Source organism: Coturnix japonica, chromosome 11 (genome assembly GCF_001577835.2).
Source record: "Coturnix japonica isolate 7356 chromosome 11, Coturnix japonica 2.1, whole genome shotgun sequence".
Taxonomy (NCBI): Eukaryota; Metazoa; Chordata; class Aves; order Galliformes; family Phasianidae; genus Coturnix; species Coturnix japonica.
Window position 1 is genome coordinate 2,710,646 of NC_029526.1, and position 22,887 is coordinate 2,733,532.

Consider the following 22,887-nt stretch of genomic DNA (forward strand, 5'->3'; position numbering starts at 1 on the left):
AACAACAATTAGAGACAATAAGACGTAAAGAATATTTTGCCTGGAGATCCTCATTACTGGAGAAAAAAAAAAAAAAAAGAAAAAAAAAGTGAAAATAGATGAGGAATATATGCAAAAAGAATGAGAAAATATTGAGGAGGGATGGAGAATAGACACTAACAGATGAGCTGATGGAAAGTAGAATGCAGACATACTGTGCTGAGCTAAATAAAAGAGGAGCGAATAAGAAATTAACTTTTTCAGCCATTTGTGCAAAGGAGCCTGATTTATGCCAAGACTGCTTTCCATGTAAGGGACTGTAAATTACATTTGCAATGACTTTGAGACTGTAAATACAGGTCCCAAGAGTCTGTCTGCCTAATTGCAAGAGGAGCAGGAATATAAAGTCATTTCAGCTTGAAGTTGCATTCAGAGATTCCAATTTCTCTCTCCAGGAGATTTATGCTGGTCCTTCCTTTCCCAGTGCTCCCTGCTGGGAAGATTCCACAAGTCAGTCTGTAACTCTGGCACCAGTTCTCCTGCTCCTTCCTCACCACAATCAGCTAAAGGCAAGAAGTTCACCTCTAGTGAAATCAGCCAGTGACAAGTTGTTCACTGGATCACTGTCTTTTGTTTTGTCTGTGTGTAGCACTTGGTTCCTCTTTCATGTGGTGTCAGAGAGCCAACAGGAAGCCCATCTATTGGGTGCTCACATATAAAACCTACAAAAGATAGGTTACTGAGGAGGAAGGGAGTTGCTGCACAGAGGGACTCAGTAACGTGAGGAGTCACAACTCTAGTAACAGCTTTTGACGCAAACCTGTGTCTTAGTGTTCCTATCCATGCAATGAAGATTACTACAGCCCCTTCCTAAATTTACCTTTCCTAAATTTACCTAAATTCAATGTGATACTCAGAAAGGTGTCTTTCATCCAAACAGTTTCTAGATGGTTTGTAGCAGATTTCAGATGGAAAAGTGTGATCAATTAATTTATCTGCAAGTTGACTAACAGATCTACAGTCTGGAAAAAATTGAAATTCTTCCAACAGAAAGCTTTTATTAGAAACAGAATTGTTTGATTTTAGTGTTTGTAAACGTTACTTCTGCGTGCAGAGTTGTTCCTGAGAAATGACTGTTAAATCTGGAGGAGATGGCAAATGAATGCAAAACAAACGTGCTGTAGCTTTCAAAAATAAAATGTAGGGAGTTGGACAAGTATTCTTTCAAGTTAGTATTCACTTCTGGGGGATCAGGTCCAACTGGTTCTCTTAGAATGAGTATTGAGGAAATTGCAAAAGATATAAATAGATTTAAAACTGATCTTCTGAGCTCTGTTCCCTATCCTGGCAGTTAGACCAGCTTTTATGATTTAAAATTTAATGTGAATTGTAGACTGAAGATGCTAAAAGCACTGACAGTGTATACAGTGAGCAATCTATAGAAATTAAATTACATACTCAATTTAGAAAGCAATTAGAGGCATGATAATTGTACTCATTAAGAAGGCTCTCCTAGAAGCATCTCCTGCATTCGTATATTTGTGCAACCAAAGTTGTTCTTGCAGCTAGTTTCTTCTGGGGTATAAAATATAGTTGTTTCTTCCTGAAACAGAGCTTCCTTGTGGAAGACTCTCTGGATTAAGTAGCATCATATGGGGGTATTCTGCGCAGTTTACCATGCTCCTGGTACAGATGCAGCACTGCTTTTACTGCCATGCTGTTTCCACAACAGTTGCACACAAGCTGTATGTGCACAGCTATGTGGGGTGGGGGACCAGAGTTGGTTCCATGTGGGTCAGGCACAGATCCCTGTGCTGTACTTGTGGTGCTGGGTGTGATGTGCAGGGAGCTGAGAAACTGTGAGGAATCTCAGCTCTGCTATACATGCAGCTGCTGTATGAGCTTTTGGGTGCCTCTGTGGTGCATGCTAAAGAGCTCGGGACAAGTCTGATATCATGGGTATAATAAGTAGCATCACTGCAGAGCAGGACAGCATCCTGGCTCTAGGAGAGTGTTCTCCAACAGCCTTGTCTTCCTTGTCTGGGTCTTTCCATTTCTCAAGTTATTTCAGCTCCCTCTTGTGTTGGAGAATGGAGCTATATAGTATGAGGGGTTTCAAGCTATACATTGGGAATCACTTTCAGAAATATAATTTACCAGTGGCGTCCTGGTTGGCCAATAGTAAATTGATATTTGAGCTGAATGAAGTAGTATCTCTTCTTGAATCATGATCATGAAATAGTAAATGGCTACCAGGACTAAGGTCTTCTTTCATAAAGGATGTTTACCTCAACTCACTGAAGTCCTTACCCTGTTTAATTCTCCCATTCACTTTGTAATGCTGATCTCACGTGCTGTTTGTGCCACGTCAGCACATTCAAGCCTGCGTAGCACTATGAAGAAGAGGGTTTAAAAAATTGTTTTTAAACCCATCATACTGAGACTTGGAGATGGAAGGGGAAAGCCTGAATCTGACCCTTTAGTAGTTCTAATGAATACCAAACTCATGAAACAATGTTTGTTGTTGGAGCTTATATGGCAAAGCAGTTAGAGCACATGAGCTCCCCCAGTTACCACAGCCCTTAATCAAATTCGGCATTCAAATTCCTCTACAGAAAGCAAAATGTCAAACACAAGTAGGTACATTACATCAGTGCTACCTTATAGAGAGCACCTGATGAGAACCAGGTGAGTCTAAAGAGGTGGTGCCTGTGTGGCACACCTGCTGGCTTTGCCTTGAGCAACACATGCAAGAGGAAGGATGTGTTGTGGAGAGTCTCTACCTTGGCTTGCCAGGATTTCAAAGTCGAGGTAGCCCAGGAGAGATGCTGTAGCAGTGCCCCTGGCCATTGTAATGATTGCTCACAGCCTGGTATGGCCACCAAACTACAAAGAATTCTATGTAAAGATAAGCAGTTAAATTCTTCCTGCAAGTTAGCACAAAGCAGGCTGTTATGCCTGTAGTGTAACGTGCTGCTCCTGATGTGTGCTCATGAAAACCCTCTGGAAAAGTTAGCTTGGCAAAGTTGTTATTCCTCCAGCCTTCTAACTTGTTATAAAAAGGCTTGTTGTGGCTTAGGAATCATTTCCATAAAGCTGTCCAAAACCTAAGGACATGTGTACGCATGTGGATTGATTTTCACTGTACTCACATTTCATTTCTTTTCTCTTTGTGTAAGGGAATGGCCAACAAATGTGGAGGTGTGAGCATAGATGAAAAGCAAATTTCAAAGCTGCACTTGTAAATGTTTTTGGAATAGCTGTTCTTCCTGTGCATAAATACTTTCAACCAAAAATTTCTGCACAGTGAGCCAAAAAGAGAAAGATTATCAATTTACACAGTTGAGTACAAAAACATTCTGCAGTCAAAAAGTCAATAATACATGATGTGCAGGGATGCACATATGTAAATCTCAAACTATGAACTTGCAAACAAGACATTCAAACATTTTGTAATTATCCCCATTCATGTCATCTTCTCTGAATCAGTGTTTATTTGCAAACACAATTCCTGATGCTTACAGCTGAGCTGGTGTTTTCTCTCTTTTGGGCAGGTTGATTCACAGATGTTTACATGGGGAAGGCTGGTGCCCATAGCACAGGTCACTCCATTTGCTATGTCACAGAACTATGTGGACCTTTGATCAGTCTGTTGTGGTATTTCATATGAAGGCTTGTACCCCACAGCACAAATTTCTTACATAAAATTGGCCTTTACTTTATACAGTGTGGGTTTTTGCAGGTTATTATTTGTTCACATCCTCCTCCTAAATTAACGTGTATTGATACGATAGGCATGGACTGTTGCAACCCAATGCCTTTTTGCAATTAATCTCTCCTGGGCATGCTTGTGAGTTGTGCTGATCTCCTTTCTTGAATCTGGTGGGAAATTTTCCCTATTAAAATGTGTTTTATTTCTAAAACAGAAAGAATGGGTTACAGCTCTGGGAAAAGCAGTGTCAGAAGGAAATAACTGTAGCTCAAAGGATTTGTTGATAATTTTGCTACTTTGTTTAAGAAACTGTTAAGATTTGTTCCTGCAGGAACAAATTTCTTTTCATACGTGCATAAGGATTTACGCTTTTGCTCTTCCAAACTGGTACTTTTTGATTGTCAGCATAAATGAAAGCAAGATGGAAGCCAACTCTTTCCAGACACAAGGATAAAGTATGCCTGAATTCAGATTAACTATTTAAATAGGAATGCTATGGAATAGATAGAGGAGCTTTTTACTTTTTTGAGAGATGGACTTCTGTTCTTCTGAATAAATGTTTTTAATGAGTCATTTTAACATACGTTGAATGGATAGGATGTCCTCTGCATTGTTTGTTTAATTGCAAGCTACTAAAGAGGGAAATAATCAGTACACCTCCAAAGAAATGTGGAACTGACTTAATTCCTGGACTTCCCTTATGACTAAATATGAACTTATATTATAGAAGGGCACTGTTTTATTTTATCAGAATTTCAGAGAGCATGCTTAGTTAATTTTGCAGTGTGCAAGTTGCCTTATAATTCATTTTAACCATCTCTAATGTGGTATTGTAGAGGTCCTATTCCCTCCTGTGTTCCTGGTTTAAGCAAGCCACCCATTGACGTCAATGACAACTTGGCCTGAATTGAGCCTGAATAACTGAAACCAGATAGCAAAATGAAATACTCTCTAGAAAGCATAAGGATAGGACCACTTCAGCCCAAATTATTGCCTAACTCCTGAGGCTTGAAAACAAAATCTAGATAAGTTTGCCAGAGTGCCTCCGTCATGCCTTGACATGGGAATTACAATTTGAAGTGATTCCTTCCAAGTCTGTGGCTTAGTGATTTCTTCCTGCTCTCCCTCCCTGCCAAGCACTGGACAGCTGAAAGACTTGGCCTAGATCCTTAGCAAGTTTTCCTTTCTCTGTCTCAGTACAAGCAGTAAGAATTAGCATATTTCTGTGGAACTTAGTGGTGCCTTTCTGGAAGTACCACAGTAATGACACATCACTGCGCTCCCATGTCTTCCTGCAGTTTTTTCTGTGTAGCAGAGGTAGAGATGGGAGAGTCAGCTCCAGCAGCTGGGTGGTTTTAGGAAGTTTCTGCCAGCTTTGTGCTGTTGAAGGACTTATGTCCCAAAGAGAGAAAGCATCTGCTTCTCTCTGAATGAAACCACAACAGCCGGATGCTTGTAGCTTGTTTTGGAAATACCTCTTTTCAGTCGTTCTCCCACCGTAAAGAGAAGTCCGGTGTTTTAGGTCTCCCTGTATACATAAGTTTGCATATATTCCTGATGTAACCTAAACCTTGAATGAGAATTGAGAAGTGTCTAATGGCTACCTAGCAAGGAAAATCAGTTGTGATTCCTATGCAAACACTTGGGTAAGTTTAGAAGCAGTTCAAGCAGTAGCGCAAGATTGTCTAAGAGCACGTCATATTTTTAAGGGAGCATTTGGACTTTACTTAGAGGGGTTTTCAGAGGGAATGTAACTAGTCATACCTTTACTTGCACTATTAGTTCATAGCATACTCATCCAACAACAGTACATTGCTTTCTAAATGTGCTATATTGAAGTGAATCTAACATTTTTCCTATTCCCTAATTCCATTACATTTAACATAAAACTCTGCAGTCGGAAGATCTAGCTCTGTCTGCAGCAAAAAGACCGTGGGAGCGAGGGCAGTTATTGGATATAAGATGAAACACTGTTTTCTGATTTAGTCTATCTTTGCTAGGTTGGATCTGAACACACTGAAGCTACACAAGCATGGGTTCACACCTGAGCTTTACAGCTGGACTTGATGAGCTAATCCAAATACTGGATAATTAACATAATGCCCCTTGTGATTCCCTGTTCTTACAGATGGGAAAGCAGCTGTCACAGATTGCGTTACATGAGTTTTTTTCATTTTTGCAATATAATCTAGTTACAAAAGAATACAGGGCCTAAGGAATTAAGAACTGTCCCAAAATTCAGGAGCCAAATCGCAATCAAATGTCAGATCTGCTTTTTATTCTTACATTTAAAAAACTTGTAACTCAAGTCTATTTCATGGCAAGAAAAGAACCCTAATATGTCAAGTTTCAGTATTCACACAGAACTGCTATCAGCTGTTTCCTGGACTGGCAGAACTTAAAGCATGGTGCACAGATTCTACCACCACCCAGTATAAAGACAAAATCAACCCCAAGCATGATGTGATAAGTGAAAACGCAGAGATGCACTTTAAATCATAAATGAGCAAATAATGTGAGGATTGTATTTTGCTTTAGAAAAGCTTAAGCCCAAGACAACTATAAAGAAAACCTTTCTTTAAATTCTGGTCACATGAAGTTCTGTAATAAAACAGTTCCTTATTTGAAGATGCTGATAACATTTCTTACACTTCACTTTAAAGTCACGTTCCTGGCATTCATGTAGCCTTTTGCTAAAAATGAGTTTATAACAAAGTTCTGAACACACTGCATGATGTCTTTGTAAGAGCAGTAGATTTCTTGGCTGTCGTTATTTGTCATTGTAGTGAGTTCCTTTAAAGTCAAATCCCCTCACTGTTTTCAAAGCATAGATACCCCTGCCCACAGTGCTTTTCTACTGATTACTGTACTGACTTCAATAAAGATCAAGCAGCCACAAATGTTCCAGACTTACAGACCTCAAGATCCCTATGGTTGGCCAAGCGCTGTAACACACACCAGGTTATTTTTGCTAACAGTGGTGTCCCTCTGTTTCAACAGCTCAGCAGATGTATGCCCTAAAATTCATCCATTTCCAACACAGAAATATTGATTATTGGGATTGATTCAACAGCTGCTTCAACAATTAGTGTGATGCTCACCCTCCTTTCTCCCAATCAAATAATATTTTCCTCTGGGGATCCACAATGTAATTATTTATATGCAGATTTGTATCTTTTTTTTTTTTTTTTTTTTTTTATACTTATCCATATACCTTTTTGATTTCAAGTGTTTAATTTGAGTGTGTCTTTGCCTGTCTTGGCCCATATTGCAGAATGCCCTTTCACTCAGCAACTAGAAAAGGTCCATCTTTTTATAACTGTGGTGCTCCCCTCTTTGCTCAGTGCTTCGTCTCACTTCATTGAACTGCTGATCTCTGCTCTGAGACATTTTGCAAGTGGAGAACCAGTGATTACTTTGCAGCCTTAGAGTTGGCTTGGTTTGGCTTGCAGTAGTCTTTTTCATAACACTGCTCTGACTCCTCTCTCTGGCAAAGCTGGTGTGAGCAGAAATGGAATAATGTGACAGATTTGTATCTTTTGTTGAATTCCACGTTGCTCTGTGGCAAACACTGCACTTGTACTGGAGAAACTGAAGCTTGAAGAGGCAAGGGTCTTAATCATACAGGGATATAAATCAAACTTTACCACTGCATTTTAACCTTAGTCTTCTGATGCTTATTTTAGAGGCTGGATGCTAACCTATTTTATCTTCCAGTGCAAACACTCTTAGACATACACTTTGAATAAATAGTAAAGTTAAGTCAACACTTACTCATAAAATTCAGCAGCAGGAGTGAGCTTGTACTTAGAGTATTTGGTGCCATTGCCAAGCACTGACGCGTTGAAGAGTTTGGGATCTGTACAGTTTGGGCTATTCCAACTGTTGTCGCAGTTCGTCCAAGGGAGCTCAAATGTGAATGATGAAAATAGATAATATAGAGACCAAGCTATGATAACGTTGTAGTAGAAACCCACGTAAAGAGCTATGAGTATCACTGCATAGCCTACACCTAAAGACAAAGGAAAATGAGATTATACATTGTATTTTATATGCAACAGTATATGCAAACACTGTAGCTTAGTACTCAGCCATAAATAATTGCAATTTTTTTTTAGATCCTCATACAGATAATTTTTTTTTTTCATGTTTACATGCACTCCATTGACCTTAAAACAAGTAATGACATTAATGAAGTTGCAAAGCGATTGGCCTTTAGGAAATCCAGTTGTCCTTGCCAGAGAAAGAAATTAAGCATCTCAGTGTCAAAATTTGCTCTTGTAGAACTCCACAGGTGTTTTTCTTCCAATACAGAGGACTGCAAGCCCATGTTAGGAGTGAAATTCGTTTCATCTTCATGTCAGAATCCTTGGCAACTTTTCTTGGAAAAGTGAAGCTGAAGTTTCCCTGTGCCTCATGCTGAGCTTGTTTGGATCAGACAGAATTCCCCTCCTGTCTTGTTACTATTGTTCCTCTCCAGATTGCATCTGTCAGCTTGTGACTATGTCCAAAACATGCACATGACATGACAGCCTGTGCCATTCCACTGAGTGGTGCAAGTGGTTCTGGAGCATATGAGTAAGTCTCTGTGAATATCAAGCTTGGGGCTAAACTGTGCAGGGACCTTCAAATTATATTGTTATATCCCTGGGATTACAGAAAGGAAGTCTAGAAGTCACAGAAAATTTAAACCTAAGTCTGGGCAGAGCATTTGGTGAATCCCAGTGTTAAGCATCCTCTGATACTTCAAACATTTCTTTTGTATTTCTGCATATCACTGAGGTATGCTTGGTGCGTCTCTTAAGAGGGAAAGCTTTCTCCTTAAAAGAATATATGGTTTTTAATAGTTTAGGTGGAAGCTTTGTTACTTAACAGCAGAGCAGAATAAAAGCTTACGATCACATTTATTCAGGAAGTTTGTTTTATCTTGGCTAATATTGTACTTCCATTAATCTATGAGCAGGACTGAATCCTATCCTAGGGTTCTCTGTATTTTGTGTTATGGGTAGGAACTTCATCTGCTTTATTACTTCTATCACAGCAGTGTCACAAGCACGTAAGTGTAAACTTTCATTTCTGACTTCCTTCAGTAAAATATTGCACTGGAGGCCTAACAGTTGGATATTTCTGAATTATTGTATTCCCTGATAAAGCAGTGAATTAGAGCACAAGTTTCCTTGGTTTTAAATTTGCATAAGAAACAGATGCAGACTCTGAAGAAGCTGGCAGCTCAAAGTCTGCCGCATACCAAAGCTTCTTTTCCTTGGGAGGTTTTTAGTATATAAGCCAGTTTGTTCATCCCTAACACTGGGGACAGATAGTGAAAAGAAAGGTGAAATAGTATCCTGCAGTCCTTAGTGCTTAAATGAACACTCAACTCCAGTGATGCATTACAATAAACACAATAGGAAAAAATATAATCACCTAAGAGGATAACTCTTAATTATTAATATAAATGGTAAAATACTAAACATGAATAAGAAGTTGCACTGAAACTGGATGATCTCTGTTCAGGGGGACAATAAAAGACATTTCATATCAAGATTCAAAAATACTCTATCCAAATGTATCTTCAGTGCCACTTCTTTGAAATTACGAGAGTGTTCAGGAATGAATGTGCTCTCCTGTTTTTAGGTCTAACTTTTTAAATGCACCACTGCAACACCCACACTCTGCTGGAAAATGCAGAGATGAAAATGTGCTGCAAAGGTTACAGGGTATATTTTTAATCACGTGCATTATGGGAGCATCTCACAAGAAGCAGAGCCCTTAGAGATCATTGCAATAATATTCATAGCTAAAATTAGTACTATAATGCTTTTATTTTAGGAAAGCCATTATAAATTTGGGTTGACTATGTACTTTTGAGTTAAACCATTTAAAAAACCCTGAAGCATTATGAATTTAGCAGTAAATTGTGTGCGTGCTTTATCAGATTGATCAAAACTTTAACAGTATTGAGTTTACATTAGAGCTGAGATGCAAATAAAATCAAGTATTTATTACAAGAATCATGTAACTCAGGTTCATCTACATCCTAGTAATAAGAACATTCAAAAACCACATTAGTGTATCTTTAGCCCACCTTGAATATGTCAGCAGAAAAAAAAAAAGGCAGTTGGAATTTCAACAAGACTGTACATGAAATAACTTTTATCTTCCTTTCTCTTTGTATATCAGTCCTGAAGTCAACAAACAGTGCTTCAGAGCACTGTGCTGCTTGGCTCAAACAGTGAGATCCTTGTGGTCTAATTTTTATGGTTAGGCTTTCAAAATCCTCATTGTCACCCAAAGTTATTAACCAGTACCAGCCAGAATTTTGTCTGAGCAAGGGCTGTGGGTACCTGGGTGCTGGGTTGAAATCTGCCTCCCATGAAAGCGTTATAGAAGGCTTAGACAAACCTATGTGAACTCATTTTTAAGTTTAGGGACATCTTTCTTATTAACTCATCTGTATGTTTTTTATCACATCTCTAATTTTATTATGAGTTTTCGGTTTGACTGATATGAACTAAGTAACCAACCTCTGCAGTTCTTCTGTTTTGTGATTCTAACCTCCTGGAAGGGGGAGGGCTTTATTTTGAGAAAGAAGTCTAACATTTACTCAGTGTAACCTATATCCAAGTACCGGATCTGCCGGGTTTAGCATTGCCATTGCTAAGCTCCTCAGCTTTTGTCATAGGATGAATACAATCTGAATTTTAAGCTTCTAGGATCAGCCAGGCTTGAGTGGGTTCATTTCAGTGATTTCTGATAGCTCTGTGTCAAAAAGATTTTACATATAATGGGTAGAGATGTTGGGTGGCTCAGGATTTTTGCTGGTAAGCAATAGTTAAGAAAATTATTGAGGCTCCTTAAGAAGTGTTTCATGTACAGAAGTCACATGGTTTCTTTCATCCAGAAACAATTCTTCAGACAGCCCATAACAGCTAACCCCAGCTATCTCTTGCTTGCAAGTTACAGCAGGGGACAGGGCTGAACTGACCTGGATGAGATTTGATATTTCCAGTCTTTTGCATCTCCAGCCCCTCCCTCCATGCAGAGAAACCCAACTCCCCCCGACCCCAGCATACGGGTGAAAGGGGGCAGGGCTGAGTTGCTCCTTCTGCTTATTGCTCTCTGCTGCACTCCTCAGCAATAGCCTGGAAGATTATTTCTGCGTGTGGCTTTTTTCATTTTCTCCTTCACTCATGATAACAAAAAGGCTTCTAACTTCAAGGGTTGGAGAAAGGTCAGCAAATATCATGCTGTCTGTGGAAAGACAAGACCTTTCCTTTGTTTGTGGTTGCAGGTGCTGGCACCCTCACTATGCTTTTCAAGCGAGCAGAGGGACACTTACCTTTGAACACTGGACAGATCTTCCACACAGTGGCAGCTCCTTCTCGGTTGTACTGTCCCAGTGCTAATTCCATATAGAACAGGGGCATTCCAGCAATGATTAGGAAGAGGATGTAGGGAATAAGAAAAGCACCTGAAAATAGAATAATTAGACATTGTAGTCTATACTTTAATTACATTTTACTTTATTGGTAGCTTCTAACTGGCTAAAGACAAAGCTACTGCTTTGGGGATCTAGAAAGGAAAAAAGACTCTTCCTAGAAAGAAGAATCTTTGTTCTCTTGTCTGCCTGGAAATTGCTTAGCTGCTTTGTACGATCCAAGTCAAAGAAAGAAGGCTCCCCAAAAGGCGTGGCTATATGTGATGGTATGAATTATTGGTTACAGTTGGTGTTGTGCCTAATAACTGGATACTCAGTTGGTTTTCTGCTTTGTGGTGCCTCTGAAGTGCAGTTTTCATTTCATTGCGTAGCTTACTTGGTTCTGGAGAGTAAAATTCATGTAAAATATCTGTATTAAAAAAATGACTGGATTGTGGTGATAAATAAGAAACTAAGAGAATCACTAAGTATCCAGAGTGGTGGGCTAACTCCTTAGGAGTTACCTATTTAAAAGAAAATAGACTGCAACAATCCTGCTTAAAATCGTTCAGCAAAAGGAAAAGTAAAGAAACAGCAATTTCTGTCTTTCCTAGCAGCAAGAAGTTGGAGTCTGTGCAAAAATTTAAGTCCTGTTGTTCTCCCTCAGTTGCTTGAAAGCTTTCCTTGCAAAAGAAAATAAGTGCTCTGCTTCTAAATACACAAACTTTCAGAAGGTATGTGCAGTCTATAAAAGTTAAAGGTATTACTAAACCTATCTAGAGCAGGCCAATAAACAGCATGAATTTTGTACTTGAAAAGTCCTGCCATCTGAACAGCTGTTGCTCCTTTATGTTTCATGTCTGCTTTTCATGGCTATTCCTAGAGTGAGCTGTCTAGCATAACTGCTCAGAGAGAGAAATGATGAGACACAGTGGAGAATACTGGAAAGCCAAGTCTTGTTCCCCCACAGTCTACCTGTAGGAAGTAATGTGCTATAATGTGATTGTAAAGGCAGTGTATTCAGTGTTCACTCTGAAATTCAGGGATTCTAAAGCTGAAATTTGGTAGTGAAACAGGAACAAGATGTAGCAACAGAAATAGTAGCTTAAAGTATTGCAAATGTATCTGAACAGCTGAAGTACAAGGACTGCTCTGAAAGTAATGCCCCCTGTTTTATTACAATGGCCCACAACAACAGAGGTGGATAACGGTGGCAGGGCAGTAGAAATTGAACCTTCTCATCAATATGCTGTTACATTCTGTTGCTATGACGTAGAGGGGCAGTCTGACCAAATGGAGTCTGACACGGAAGCGTGTAGGAAGTAAAGGTGTGTTGTTGAATTCTTCATGCACAAAAAATGGCACCCACTGACATTCACTGATGCTTGCTGAATGTTGATAGAGACCAACCAGTGAATATGAACATAGTGAGGCAGTGGGTGGTGTGTTTCAGCAGGGATGACAGCAGTCAGCTCCACTGTTGCTGATTGTTATGAGTGCAGCATGCAGGCTGCTTGTTCATTGCTGACTAAAATGCACAGGTAACGGTAGTGACCGTGTTGAAAACTAGTGTCTTGTAGCTGAGAATGTGCTCTGTCACAGCATTAGAGTGCTCTTTGCATCTGTTGTAGTTTCTATGGAATTGAATAGGAGGCATTACTTTTGAAGCAACCTAAATACACTGGTTTTCTCATATTAGGAGGCATGATTCCTCTCTTTCATGTCTCTAAAGAGGAGCAGCCTATATTCACAGGAGCTGCTCTGTACAAGTGATGCATGCCTTAATAATATTTCAGTGCAATTCATAAGCCTTCTAATGCTGTACTGCTTGAACTACAATGCATTTAAATACTCCAGAGGAAAAATATTTGTGTTTCAACATACTTGATATCCTGTTGTTCAGAGTTACGTTCAGTTGAAGCACACTCAACTAATTCAATCTGGGAAAGTTCCTATTGCTTTTGTTAGTAGCAATATCTGCAAAAATAATTTTAGGTGGATTGACTTTCATAGGTCTTGGAAGTGACAGCTTCTCAAGTGCCACACTTATCTTGCTTCAACACCGCTATAGCAGACAGATCTGACTCACAAACCTAGCATGCTGCCTTTGGCGGGCACTGGAGTTTGCATGAGTGTGATTTGATTAACTATGTCAAGAGGCATGGAAAAAATATGCTGCATATTGAATAGGGAAATCTGCGTGCGAGACAATTATCCTGGAGATGTGTAGTGGGCATGAACTTCAAATGATAGTTTAAAGTACGTGTTTTCTAAGTATGACTAATACTTTGATGAACTGTGATGTGTACCATACTTATGCACACGTGCTTAAGCATCATATATTTGGCTGTAAATCATTCCAGGCTTTAGATAAATTAAGTTTTTCTTTTTATTCGTTTCCTTCCCACCCCTCCTTCCCAAGGGATTAATGAAGTGTGATGTCATTTTCTGCCAAAAGCGGTTATATGGCATATTAGAGTTTCATAGCTGGGGTTACTTTTCAGGTGACAAAGATGGTGAGTGAAGTATTTTGAAATAAATTAGAGCTTAATAAGCACACAAAGTAAGGGTGCTTAATCACATTAAGTTGTCTCAAATGTTTTTTGAGACTTCTGGGCGTTTCTTGTTAGGACCTTCCAATTAGGTAAAAGGATACCAAAAGTCACATATTTTTGTCAGTATCTTGATATCTGGTCTTCACTTTCTACCCAAGGAAGAGAAGGATCCACAGTGAGACTAGTTTGTGTATAGTACCTCATGAAGGGCAGGGCCTTTTTGGAAAGGAGACCTCATAGCATCCTGTGAGCTTGTTGCTAATGCCCAAAGGGTGAGGCAGGGGGCAAACTGTACGCTGCTGGGCCTCTTGCTATGGGTCTGCTGCTGTAAACTTGGGCACAGCAATGTGCTTCTCTGAAGGAGTAGTAAATGCCTACCTGGTCTATGAAGCCAAAACATTAGGAAAGGTGGTACAATGCCAACTGCATTCCTCCTGCCTGCGCCACACAAACTACTGTGCTCCAATTGCATGAATGCAAAAGGCCGGCACATTAGCATCGCCCTGACAGCTGAACTCTCAGGGAGCACGCGGTTTGGCTAACATTTCAGACTGGATGAGCAGCTAGCCAGGATCTACCTACCTCAGAGCTGAGGGAATGGATGTGTGGGATTGCTGCATTGGCAGCAACATCCTGATAGCGCTCAAGGGATTCTGCTCCCCCACTGTATGAGGGCATGGGGCTCAGCACACAGCTGCAGCCCAGAAAGCATAACTGGTCTCAGCAATCCCTAATGGCTCCTACTTTCCCCTCCCAGCCAAAAATCTGGAGTAATTAACATTTGCAACCTAGACTTGGCTTGACTTGCTACTGAGTCACGTGTAGCTCAAAGGACACACGTTGCCCTTGGGCTGTTGCACATGCTGCTTTTCAGTGTATATGGATTTCATGAGATCTGTGTACTTCCTTCCCTTGTGGTAACAGAGTACCACAGAGTTAAGAAATTCTTATGTGTTTATGTGAAACAAGATGAGGTCAAAATCTACTTCTACATGAACCACCTATGTGAAACTTCAAGTTGAAAGTCACACAGAGGTCTTCTTGATTTTAAAGAACTACAATGTCAGATTATCAGCACAGGTTTTCAATTCCTGAGTTGAGTGCCAAAACAACTTTTTCATTTTGGTCTGAGTCCACTCTGAGTTTCTCCTCCATTGTCCAGCATTCACAGCATCCTATATGGGGAAGCAGAGAGGAAAACAGCCTCAAATAGTTCTCTTAGTCCTGCAAGAAGGACACATTTCACTCTTGACTACGAGAAAGAATGCACCACTGAATTACTAATGATTGAAAATGATCATTTAAACAACAACTGTTGTCCTAAAAGAATTTGCTGATGCGTGTACAAGAAGCTGGCCAGGACAGGGTTAGCTGAAATGATTTTGAAGTACTCCTGCTGGTCCATTATTAGCCTTCTGCCTTTGTTACCATGGATATTCTAGTCAAAACTTTAACTGGCAAGGATGTCTGCTCAGCTAACAAACTTCGGGCAAGTATAGCAGTATATTTTCAGATAGGAGCATTGCCAATATTTGTTCAAGAACAGAATCTAAAAACAAAGATCTTCTAACAGATGAATTGAAATACAGGCTAATCTCTGTACCTGATCAAACTGAGAGTACTTGAAAGAATATCAGCAGTTAACAATGCAGTAAATTTGCCTGGACAAGGAAAATGGGTGGAAACTCTACTAGTATAAGACTCTTGTGAATAAAAAAGGAAATCCTCAGTGCAGAGATTCTGAAATCTAGGTTGTGTGAGATCAGCACAGACAGAAAAACTAAGTGGCTGGAAAGGGAGGTATTTCTGAGTACAGAAATCCTAGTTCTGGGTCTTCAAGCTTGTTACCAGCTTGCCAGCACAGCCACAGAGAGCATCTCTGGGGAGGTCAGCTTGCAGCAAGCTGTGTTTGTTGGAGCCTAAGTAGAAAGGGGCAGGTGGGTAGATCCAATCTTTCCTGCCCAGGGAGTAAAAGCAGTAAGGGTTTGCATGGAACAGCAATGAGAAGTCAGAGATGCAAAAGAGCATGATGTAGCCTCATTGCCAAAGCCAATGATTTTAGCAGCCGCTATATGATGATGTTGAACAGAGGTAGATTATGGTAGTCAAAAGGAACATTTTTCTGCAAAACAGACTGAACAGTATAATATAAAAACTTGAGCAGCACTTTGCTTATATAAAATCTTCCAAGTAGGCAACCTTTTTATGGAAAGTATTTCTGAACCATAAAACAGTGGAGCAGAGGAGCTATACCATCTTGATTTACATGCTTCTTTTGAAACCCTCATATTTAGCTGTTCTCTCTAACAAATTGCTAGATTTGAACCTATTTATATTTCAACTCAGTCTGGGCAAGAGCCTTCAGGTTTTTTTTAGTCCAGAATTCCAATGTTAATAGTGTTCCTTTTGCTCAAAGAAAATGAAAACAAATAGTTTCCAGAAATGGTTCAACACTGTTCATGGACCGATGTAAAACTGAAGCCTTTATTTATTTATTTACTTACTGTCTTGAGCTGTTGACCTGCTGCTGCCTTGAAATCACTGGAGGAGGCTCAATGTGTAGTCTGTTTATAAGCTGGTTACTGGTATGTAAAATAATGGGTTACCTGCGCTCTCCCCTGCAAACCCAGTCATCTCTTCAGCTTTCTGCTATGGGAATAATGAACTAAGGAAACCCATCAGTAGCTACTTTGAACAAATTAACAAGAGTTAAATATATACCCAGCCACTCAGAGCAGCATGATTCATTCATAAATTACACCCAAGTCATTGGCTAAGAGCCCTTTTATACAAATTACTGAAATGATCATATTTCCAACAGTGTGTAGCTTAAAGATAATCATAGAACCACATAAGAATAGAACTCTGACCTGTGTTCTTTGGAAGGAGACTAAAGAATAAAGAAACATGGTGGGTTTTGGACAATATAGGTAAGGTTGGTTTAAGATGCCCGGCATGGCAGTGAGAGTTCTGGAGCTCTGTTAGCATTTCTGCTGCTGACCTTTACTGCTGCAAGCTTAGGAAATGAATTAAGCCATTCCCGTCTTCTGCCATTACTGTATCAGCATGAAGTTCAACAAGCTGAGGTGAGGTGGTGATAAGAGCATTTGTTTCACCACTATCCAACCTTGTAGCAGGTTTGCTATTGCAGCTGACCCCTTATTAATAAATGAATTGCCATCCACTTGGGTTTTGACAGTTTGGTTAAGTAAATGACCTGGAGGCTGAATGAACATGAAGGTCTAGTGGCTGACATTCCTGCCCAAATCCATCTTGTTCCTTTTGTGGAGAGAACAGGAACTTTTTTCACTTGCTGGGAGAATGAGTGGGCTGGAATGTGGAGACAGCTTGTAGACTGTTTTGTTATGAGATTTCTGAAATCTCTATTACTCATGTGCAACAAGACAGGGTTTGTGAGGTGTGATGGTGTCCTTCACAAAGCAGCTGACCCTGCTGAGAACAAGCCCGCAAGCTTTGCAACTAGCTATTCTGGAGGTGCTGGGTGGGAGAAGTGAGCTGTACTGAGCCACTGGGTCAGGGTGCAGAGGCTCATCTGGAGGAAGGATGCTACTTCATAACAGACACGTTTGGAAGCTTAAGAGTTGATAATTTAAGAGAGAAAATATCTTTCAATCATTTCATTAGTTTTCAACTGTTGGCAGTTTTTTGTTTGTTTTTTTTCTCCTACCTTGCAGTCATTGGAGGTGACACATGGATATATTCACCTGCAATTGAATCATATTAAAAAAACCACCCATGTAAGGCGTAGGCTGTACTTGAGATGTACAAAATCAAAGTGTTTGTCAAAATGTACTCTGATTTATCAGTAGTAGAGCACCCCTGGCTGACAGTATTTTTCAGCAAAGACATCAGAAACTATTTACTGTGGATCAGGATCAGCAAGATTCCAGCACTGGAAAATCTCTAATAAACTAACTTCATCTGATAGCATTCCTTGAAATATGAGGCTTTATAAAATGTTTTCTGTAATGTACAGAATATAGAAACATACATGAAAGGAGATATTACTTCATCAGGTTCTCTTTTAAGCATAGGGAAGTCCTTGCTTGGTGCCAGTGAGATTTTGGCAACTACTGTTTTAGTTCAGTTCAGATACAGACTGTTAGTCATAGTTCTCTCTCCCTTCTCATTGAACTTGTATGTTCATTTTTGTTTTGTTTCAGCCAGTTGTAAACTAGATTGAATATTTTCAGCATTCATGAACCTGGCTGATTCTGATGCCAGAAGAAGTTGTTAGATATGTAGATTGCTCCAAAAGTAATGCCTTGTATTTATTTCCACAGAAACTACAACAGGTGCAAAGAGCCCTATAACACTGATAGAGTACATTCTCAGGTGCAAAGCACCATTTTTCAACAGTCACCTCTATGTTTTTGCCAGTGATGAACAAGAGCCTGCATGTATACTCGTAAAAATCTGCACTAGTTGAGGTGACCATTGTCACTGCTGCTGAAACACACCACTCACAGCCTCACTGTGCTCACACTTATTGATCTCCATCAGTGTTCAGCAAGCACTGATGAATGTCAGTGGGTGCTATTTTTCTGCAAAGAAAAAGTCAGTGACACACCTTTGCTTCCTACATGCTTCCATGTCAGGCACCATTCTGTCATTGTGCCCCTCTGCTGCCATCTGTCTCATGGCAACAAAATATAATGGGATATTAATGGGAAGGTTCAACCTCTACTGCTGTACCACCACCACCACCTCCTTCTGACAAACAAAATAAAATAGGAGGCATTACTTTCAGAGCAACCCTCACACTTAGATTTAGCTTCCTCTGCAACATGAGATGGTTTCACACAAAAGCACATGCTCCTGACTTGAAGACACTTGGTACATTCTTTTCTTTCTATGCTAGTTTATTTCATTAGCTGTGGTAGTTAAGTAAATAATATATAACATATACATTTCCATTTTGAATACACAGCATTTCATTCCACTTGCTTTCTCCCTGATAAATTAAAATGCCCTTACAATAATTGATTTTCATCATACGAAGATGCCTAAGTACTGTATTCAAGTGTTTCATCCTTCTTTCTATAGTCTGAATAGAGTAAATGAAATGGGTGAATTAGTGAAACTTTTCTGTCACTCCTTGTTCTTCCTTGGTGTAGCAGGTTCATACAATGACAGGAGGAGGATTTATGTGAGCAGTTTTTACACCCACATTATCTACTCACTGTCTAAGCTGAGCATCAAATAAGTTACATGACTGAGAAGTGCCACCCCTTACTACAGTAAAGCCTAGGATGTTTCTTGTTTTCAGCTCCTCATTTTAGGCACTCTTAGTCTTTACTAGTCTTGACCACGTGCCTTTGTGGAGCTGCTCACTCTGTGTTCCACATGGTATCCACAGGGAAACTCATCTCCCATTTATGGCACTGGTCCTGGGTGCTCATTGGGAAGCGACAGGACCGCTTCAGCACAGCTTCATGAGAGCTTCAGTAGTAACTCAGGTGCACAGTAAGATAAGAGATCTGAAATGCAGTTTGTTCTGTAAGTGTAATGGTACAATTAGGAGTTCCCAGCATAATCTCAAATGGAGGGTGTTTCCTCTCAGGCTGCTTGTCATTGCAGGTTGTTTTTAGTTGTCAGACAGCCCCCGAATTGAGCACTCTCTGGAAAGGACACAATACCCATTTTAGGCATCATGAGATTCTGTGCCAAGGTGAAACAAAGCGCTTATGACATCTTAAATCAGCTCTAGACAAGTGCCAGGTGGCTTTCAAGAGGATTAATGTACAAACCAATAGGAGGCAAATGCCTTGAAATTCTGCTACAGAAGAATCAAGTATAAACATCCTGAGCTACTCTAAAAATTTGTTGTACTGTTTAGTGATTGATCCAGTCTTAAATTATAGGTCCAATTCTTTTGGGCATAACGACCAAAGCAAAACACTCCTTTTTTCATGCTTCATTAGAGATTTATTTGTAATACTTTAATACTTTCTGTGCTATCTAAACTTTTACTAACTCTTTCACAGCAGGATCTTCTAAATTCTTCTTGTCAATAAAGGGTTGTGTTCCGTCACAGAAGTATGGGGCAGTTGTACATTCCTACCTGTAAGAAATCTGGTCAGTCAGAGCTTTACTCTGTCATTATAAATGAAGCCTTCTGGATTGATGTTCTTTCTCATGGCTCTGCAGGAAGCAGAATAACCCTACGGTAAACTATTTGTAATGCATATTTATACAAGGCTTGAAAGTAGAAAGCGAGCACAGTTCCATAAAGAATGGAGTAATTCTCTATGGACTATTTTCCTAATTTGCAATGAGCAGCAAAGCAAATGTTTCCCCTAAATGAAGCAGTCCACTATATGCTCTATCACTGCCATTCTGTGTGGGACCTCCAAGATGAAATGCTGGAAGAGAATGTGATCCTTGCCCATTGCAGCTTGCAGTGAGGCAGTTTTGTTCACCATGAACACGGAACTTACGTGAAATTAGTTAATGTGGCAAAACTTGGTGACTCTTGATGGATTGCACAGCTGTAGTTTTTCCTAGCTAAACAGCTTTTAAGGACATCAACACCTCATGATTGTAAAATAAAATTTAGGAGGAAAAATGTAGGTAATCTTAAAGATGTCCAGGTTCCTTAGTTTAGGATTAAAGATGGTGATTTTGTCAGCAGCCTCCATATGGGTTAGCAAAGGATTATACTGCAATTTAGGAATAGCCTGATCACTGTTTTCTGTTACTTTACTGTAGGGAAGAGTGAAGGAAAAGGGAAACTGGTGGCAGCTCTATTCCTAAACCCGGCAATTCAGAAGTTTACAAACCATGTATTAAGACCCAGAATAACTGAAGATGTCATAAAATGTAAGGTCTTCTAGTCCAGTCCTTCTATTTGCCTTCTGGCTTCTGAAGTCTTGTTCTTGCTTTGTGTTTTCCCAGCACTTCTCTTTAGCCCTGACAGCCAGAAAAAAATTCTTGCCTAATCATTTGTCTCTATGAAACAGAATAGAACACACTTCTTAAAATAGTACATTTTTATAGCTTGAGCCCTACATAGGAGAATGCTGAGGTCATAATCCAGCTCTCACAGAATAAATTCATTTCGTGTAATAATGAACATCATCTATGTAAGTCTTGGCATTTTGTTTGTTGGCTGAAGTACTGAACTGTTGCACCGAGTGCAGGTCAGTTACTAGTCAGTGGAAGTCTTCTATATCAGTTTAGTCTGAATAGTTTTTTATTACTTTCCTCTGTTTTTCTTCTCGCGTAATTCTTAGTCTGGAAATTCTGTCTACTTAGGAGCCCTTAAGAGAGAGACGTCTGTTATTTGGGTTGAAATCCTGACTCTGGTGACGTCAATGGAAAAAAAACACCCATTGACTCCAGCTGGGTCAGGATTTCTCCCTTGTGGTTTATGAATCTATTGATTCTAACTAAGGCTGTAGAACTATTAGAGAAGGAGGGACAAACTGCAGAAAGGGAGCAAATGATCAAACTCTTCAAACCCAAAATAAAATCCCAGAGTATCACCGGTCTTACCAGAACCTGCCTTGACACATCTACATACCCCAAGACGAGCTGTTCCTTAATTTTGAGATAAATCTAAACATAAGATGTCTGTGTGCATATATAAGCCCTCCTTAGAAGGGGGCACAAACATTTGACCTTCAGAGGCAGACATGGTCACCCATTGGAGTAAACTGCACATCACTGAAAGCTGCTGCTCCTATTAGCTTCCTACTAAAGGAAAGGGGTTGGGAAATCCAAAAAGAATCTGCCTGGGAGCAGTCACTGCTGATACTGGCAGCTCTGTATGCAAAAGTCATGAGCCATTCTGTTTGGTCCTCCAGTCATTTTCCCCTCCTATACGTGTACTAGATAGCTTTTAGATTATCGGATCAGGATCTACTAAGATCTATAAGGATCTACTGCTCCATCTTGTGGTCTGGAAAAAGTTTGTCTGTTACTCTGCTATGTAGAGCAGTGTGTCAGAAAAAGTCCAGCCTTAGTTATTTTTCTTTTTCTTATTTTTAAGCTAAACTGGAATTTGATGTCAGCATCACACTTTCCCTCAAGAGATGCACATCTTAAGGGAAGGTACTGGATAGACATCTTTGGTGTGCTTCAGGACAGACACTGAGAGGGGAGTTTGATTACTGAGAAGGGTGGAGAAACAAAAGTTAAAGCAGTGAAGAGTGCTATCTGGTACATGTAGAGCCAAAAACTAGATACATAGCACTTTGCTGCTTGTTTCAATGCATATATTAGACCCCTGGGAGCAGCCTGTTTGTAGGGTCAGGGAGGCAATGAGGGTGTATTCTTGCATGCTGCTGAGGGACCAGAAAACCCCTTGCTTGCTTGCCACTGTTCTGCCGCCTTCAGTAAAGAGGAATGCCATGCAGTCACCCAGCTACAATCCTTCCTGTACATAACACCACAGAAGATGTTTCTCAAGCTAGCAGGAGGGCTGTAGCAAGGCATGGCTTGTTGCTCACTCTGTCACTAATTGTAGTGCTTAGAACTTGTGCAGTATTTTTCTCAGGCTCTGAAAGAGTAATGTTCTTTCACTACTGAAAACTGTGTGCCTCCTTGGGGGGGGGGGGGGGATCAAACCACCTCTGCTCTTCTGATCCTGCATGTTTCTGCTGGTGTAACTTCCATCTTCTAGGGGGGCACTTAATAACACAGCAAACCAAAAAAGGCTTCATGTTTGCATGTTTGAGTGCACTAACGCCAGGCTGATAGTGCTGGAGACTATTCTGGACACTTACATTTGTGTATACTCTTAGACAACAGTAATAGCCTAATGACAGCAGCCAGTTAATGTCCATGTTAATAGTGAAGCTTCTGCAGTTATTTGTGCTTTTGGAAGTGAGTGGTTGTGCCAAAAGCCTTAAAGAGCAGGAGCACTGGAAAAACTACCATCTTCTATAAAAAGTCTTACGATATAATAAGGGCAGCCTGTTTTACAGCATACCAGCAATCAGAACACTAGGCACAGAAATCATTTATGCACTGGCAAAAGGCAACTGCCTGCCTAATTCCTGTCCTGAGTTTTATTTATGGATGTGTTATCATAGAGCTCTGTGTACTGGAACCTTGCTGGTGTGCTTTGGGTGAATATGGGTGTAAAGAAATATGTGGCTTACAGGGACAGTTCCTCTTTCCAAATGGCAGACCCTGGTTCTCAACCTTTGCCATGCTTCACAGAGAGATTGCATAATATGTTTAAATGCAGAATAGGG

General features: G+C 40.1%; 1 protein-coding gene across 1 annotated transcript in view; it reads right to left on the bottom strand.

The window, feature by feature from the left end:
- The window catches only part of SLC6A2 (solute carrier family 6 member 2), a 65,823-nt gene that overhangs the window by 34,356 nt on the left and 8,580 nt on the right, over positions 1–22,887 (bottom strand). Inside the window, exons 2-3 of the mRNA XM_015873888.2 lie at positions 11,031–11,162; positions 7,466–7,703 (exon numbers count right to left, since the gene is read on the bottom strand). Of these exons, the coding sequence (XP_015729374.2) occupies positions 7,466–7,703; positions 11,031–11,162 (370 nt within the window). The remainder of the gene's footprint in view (positions 1–7,465; positions 7,704–11,030; positions 11,163–22,887) is intronic.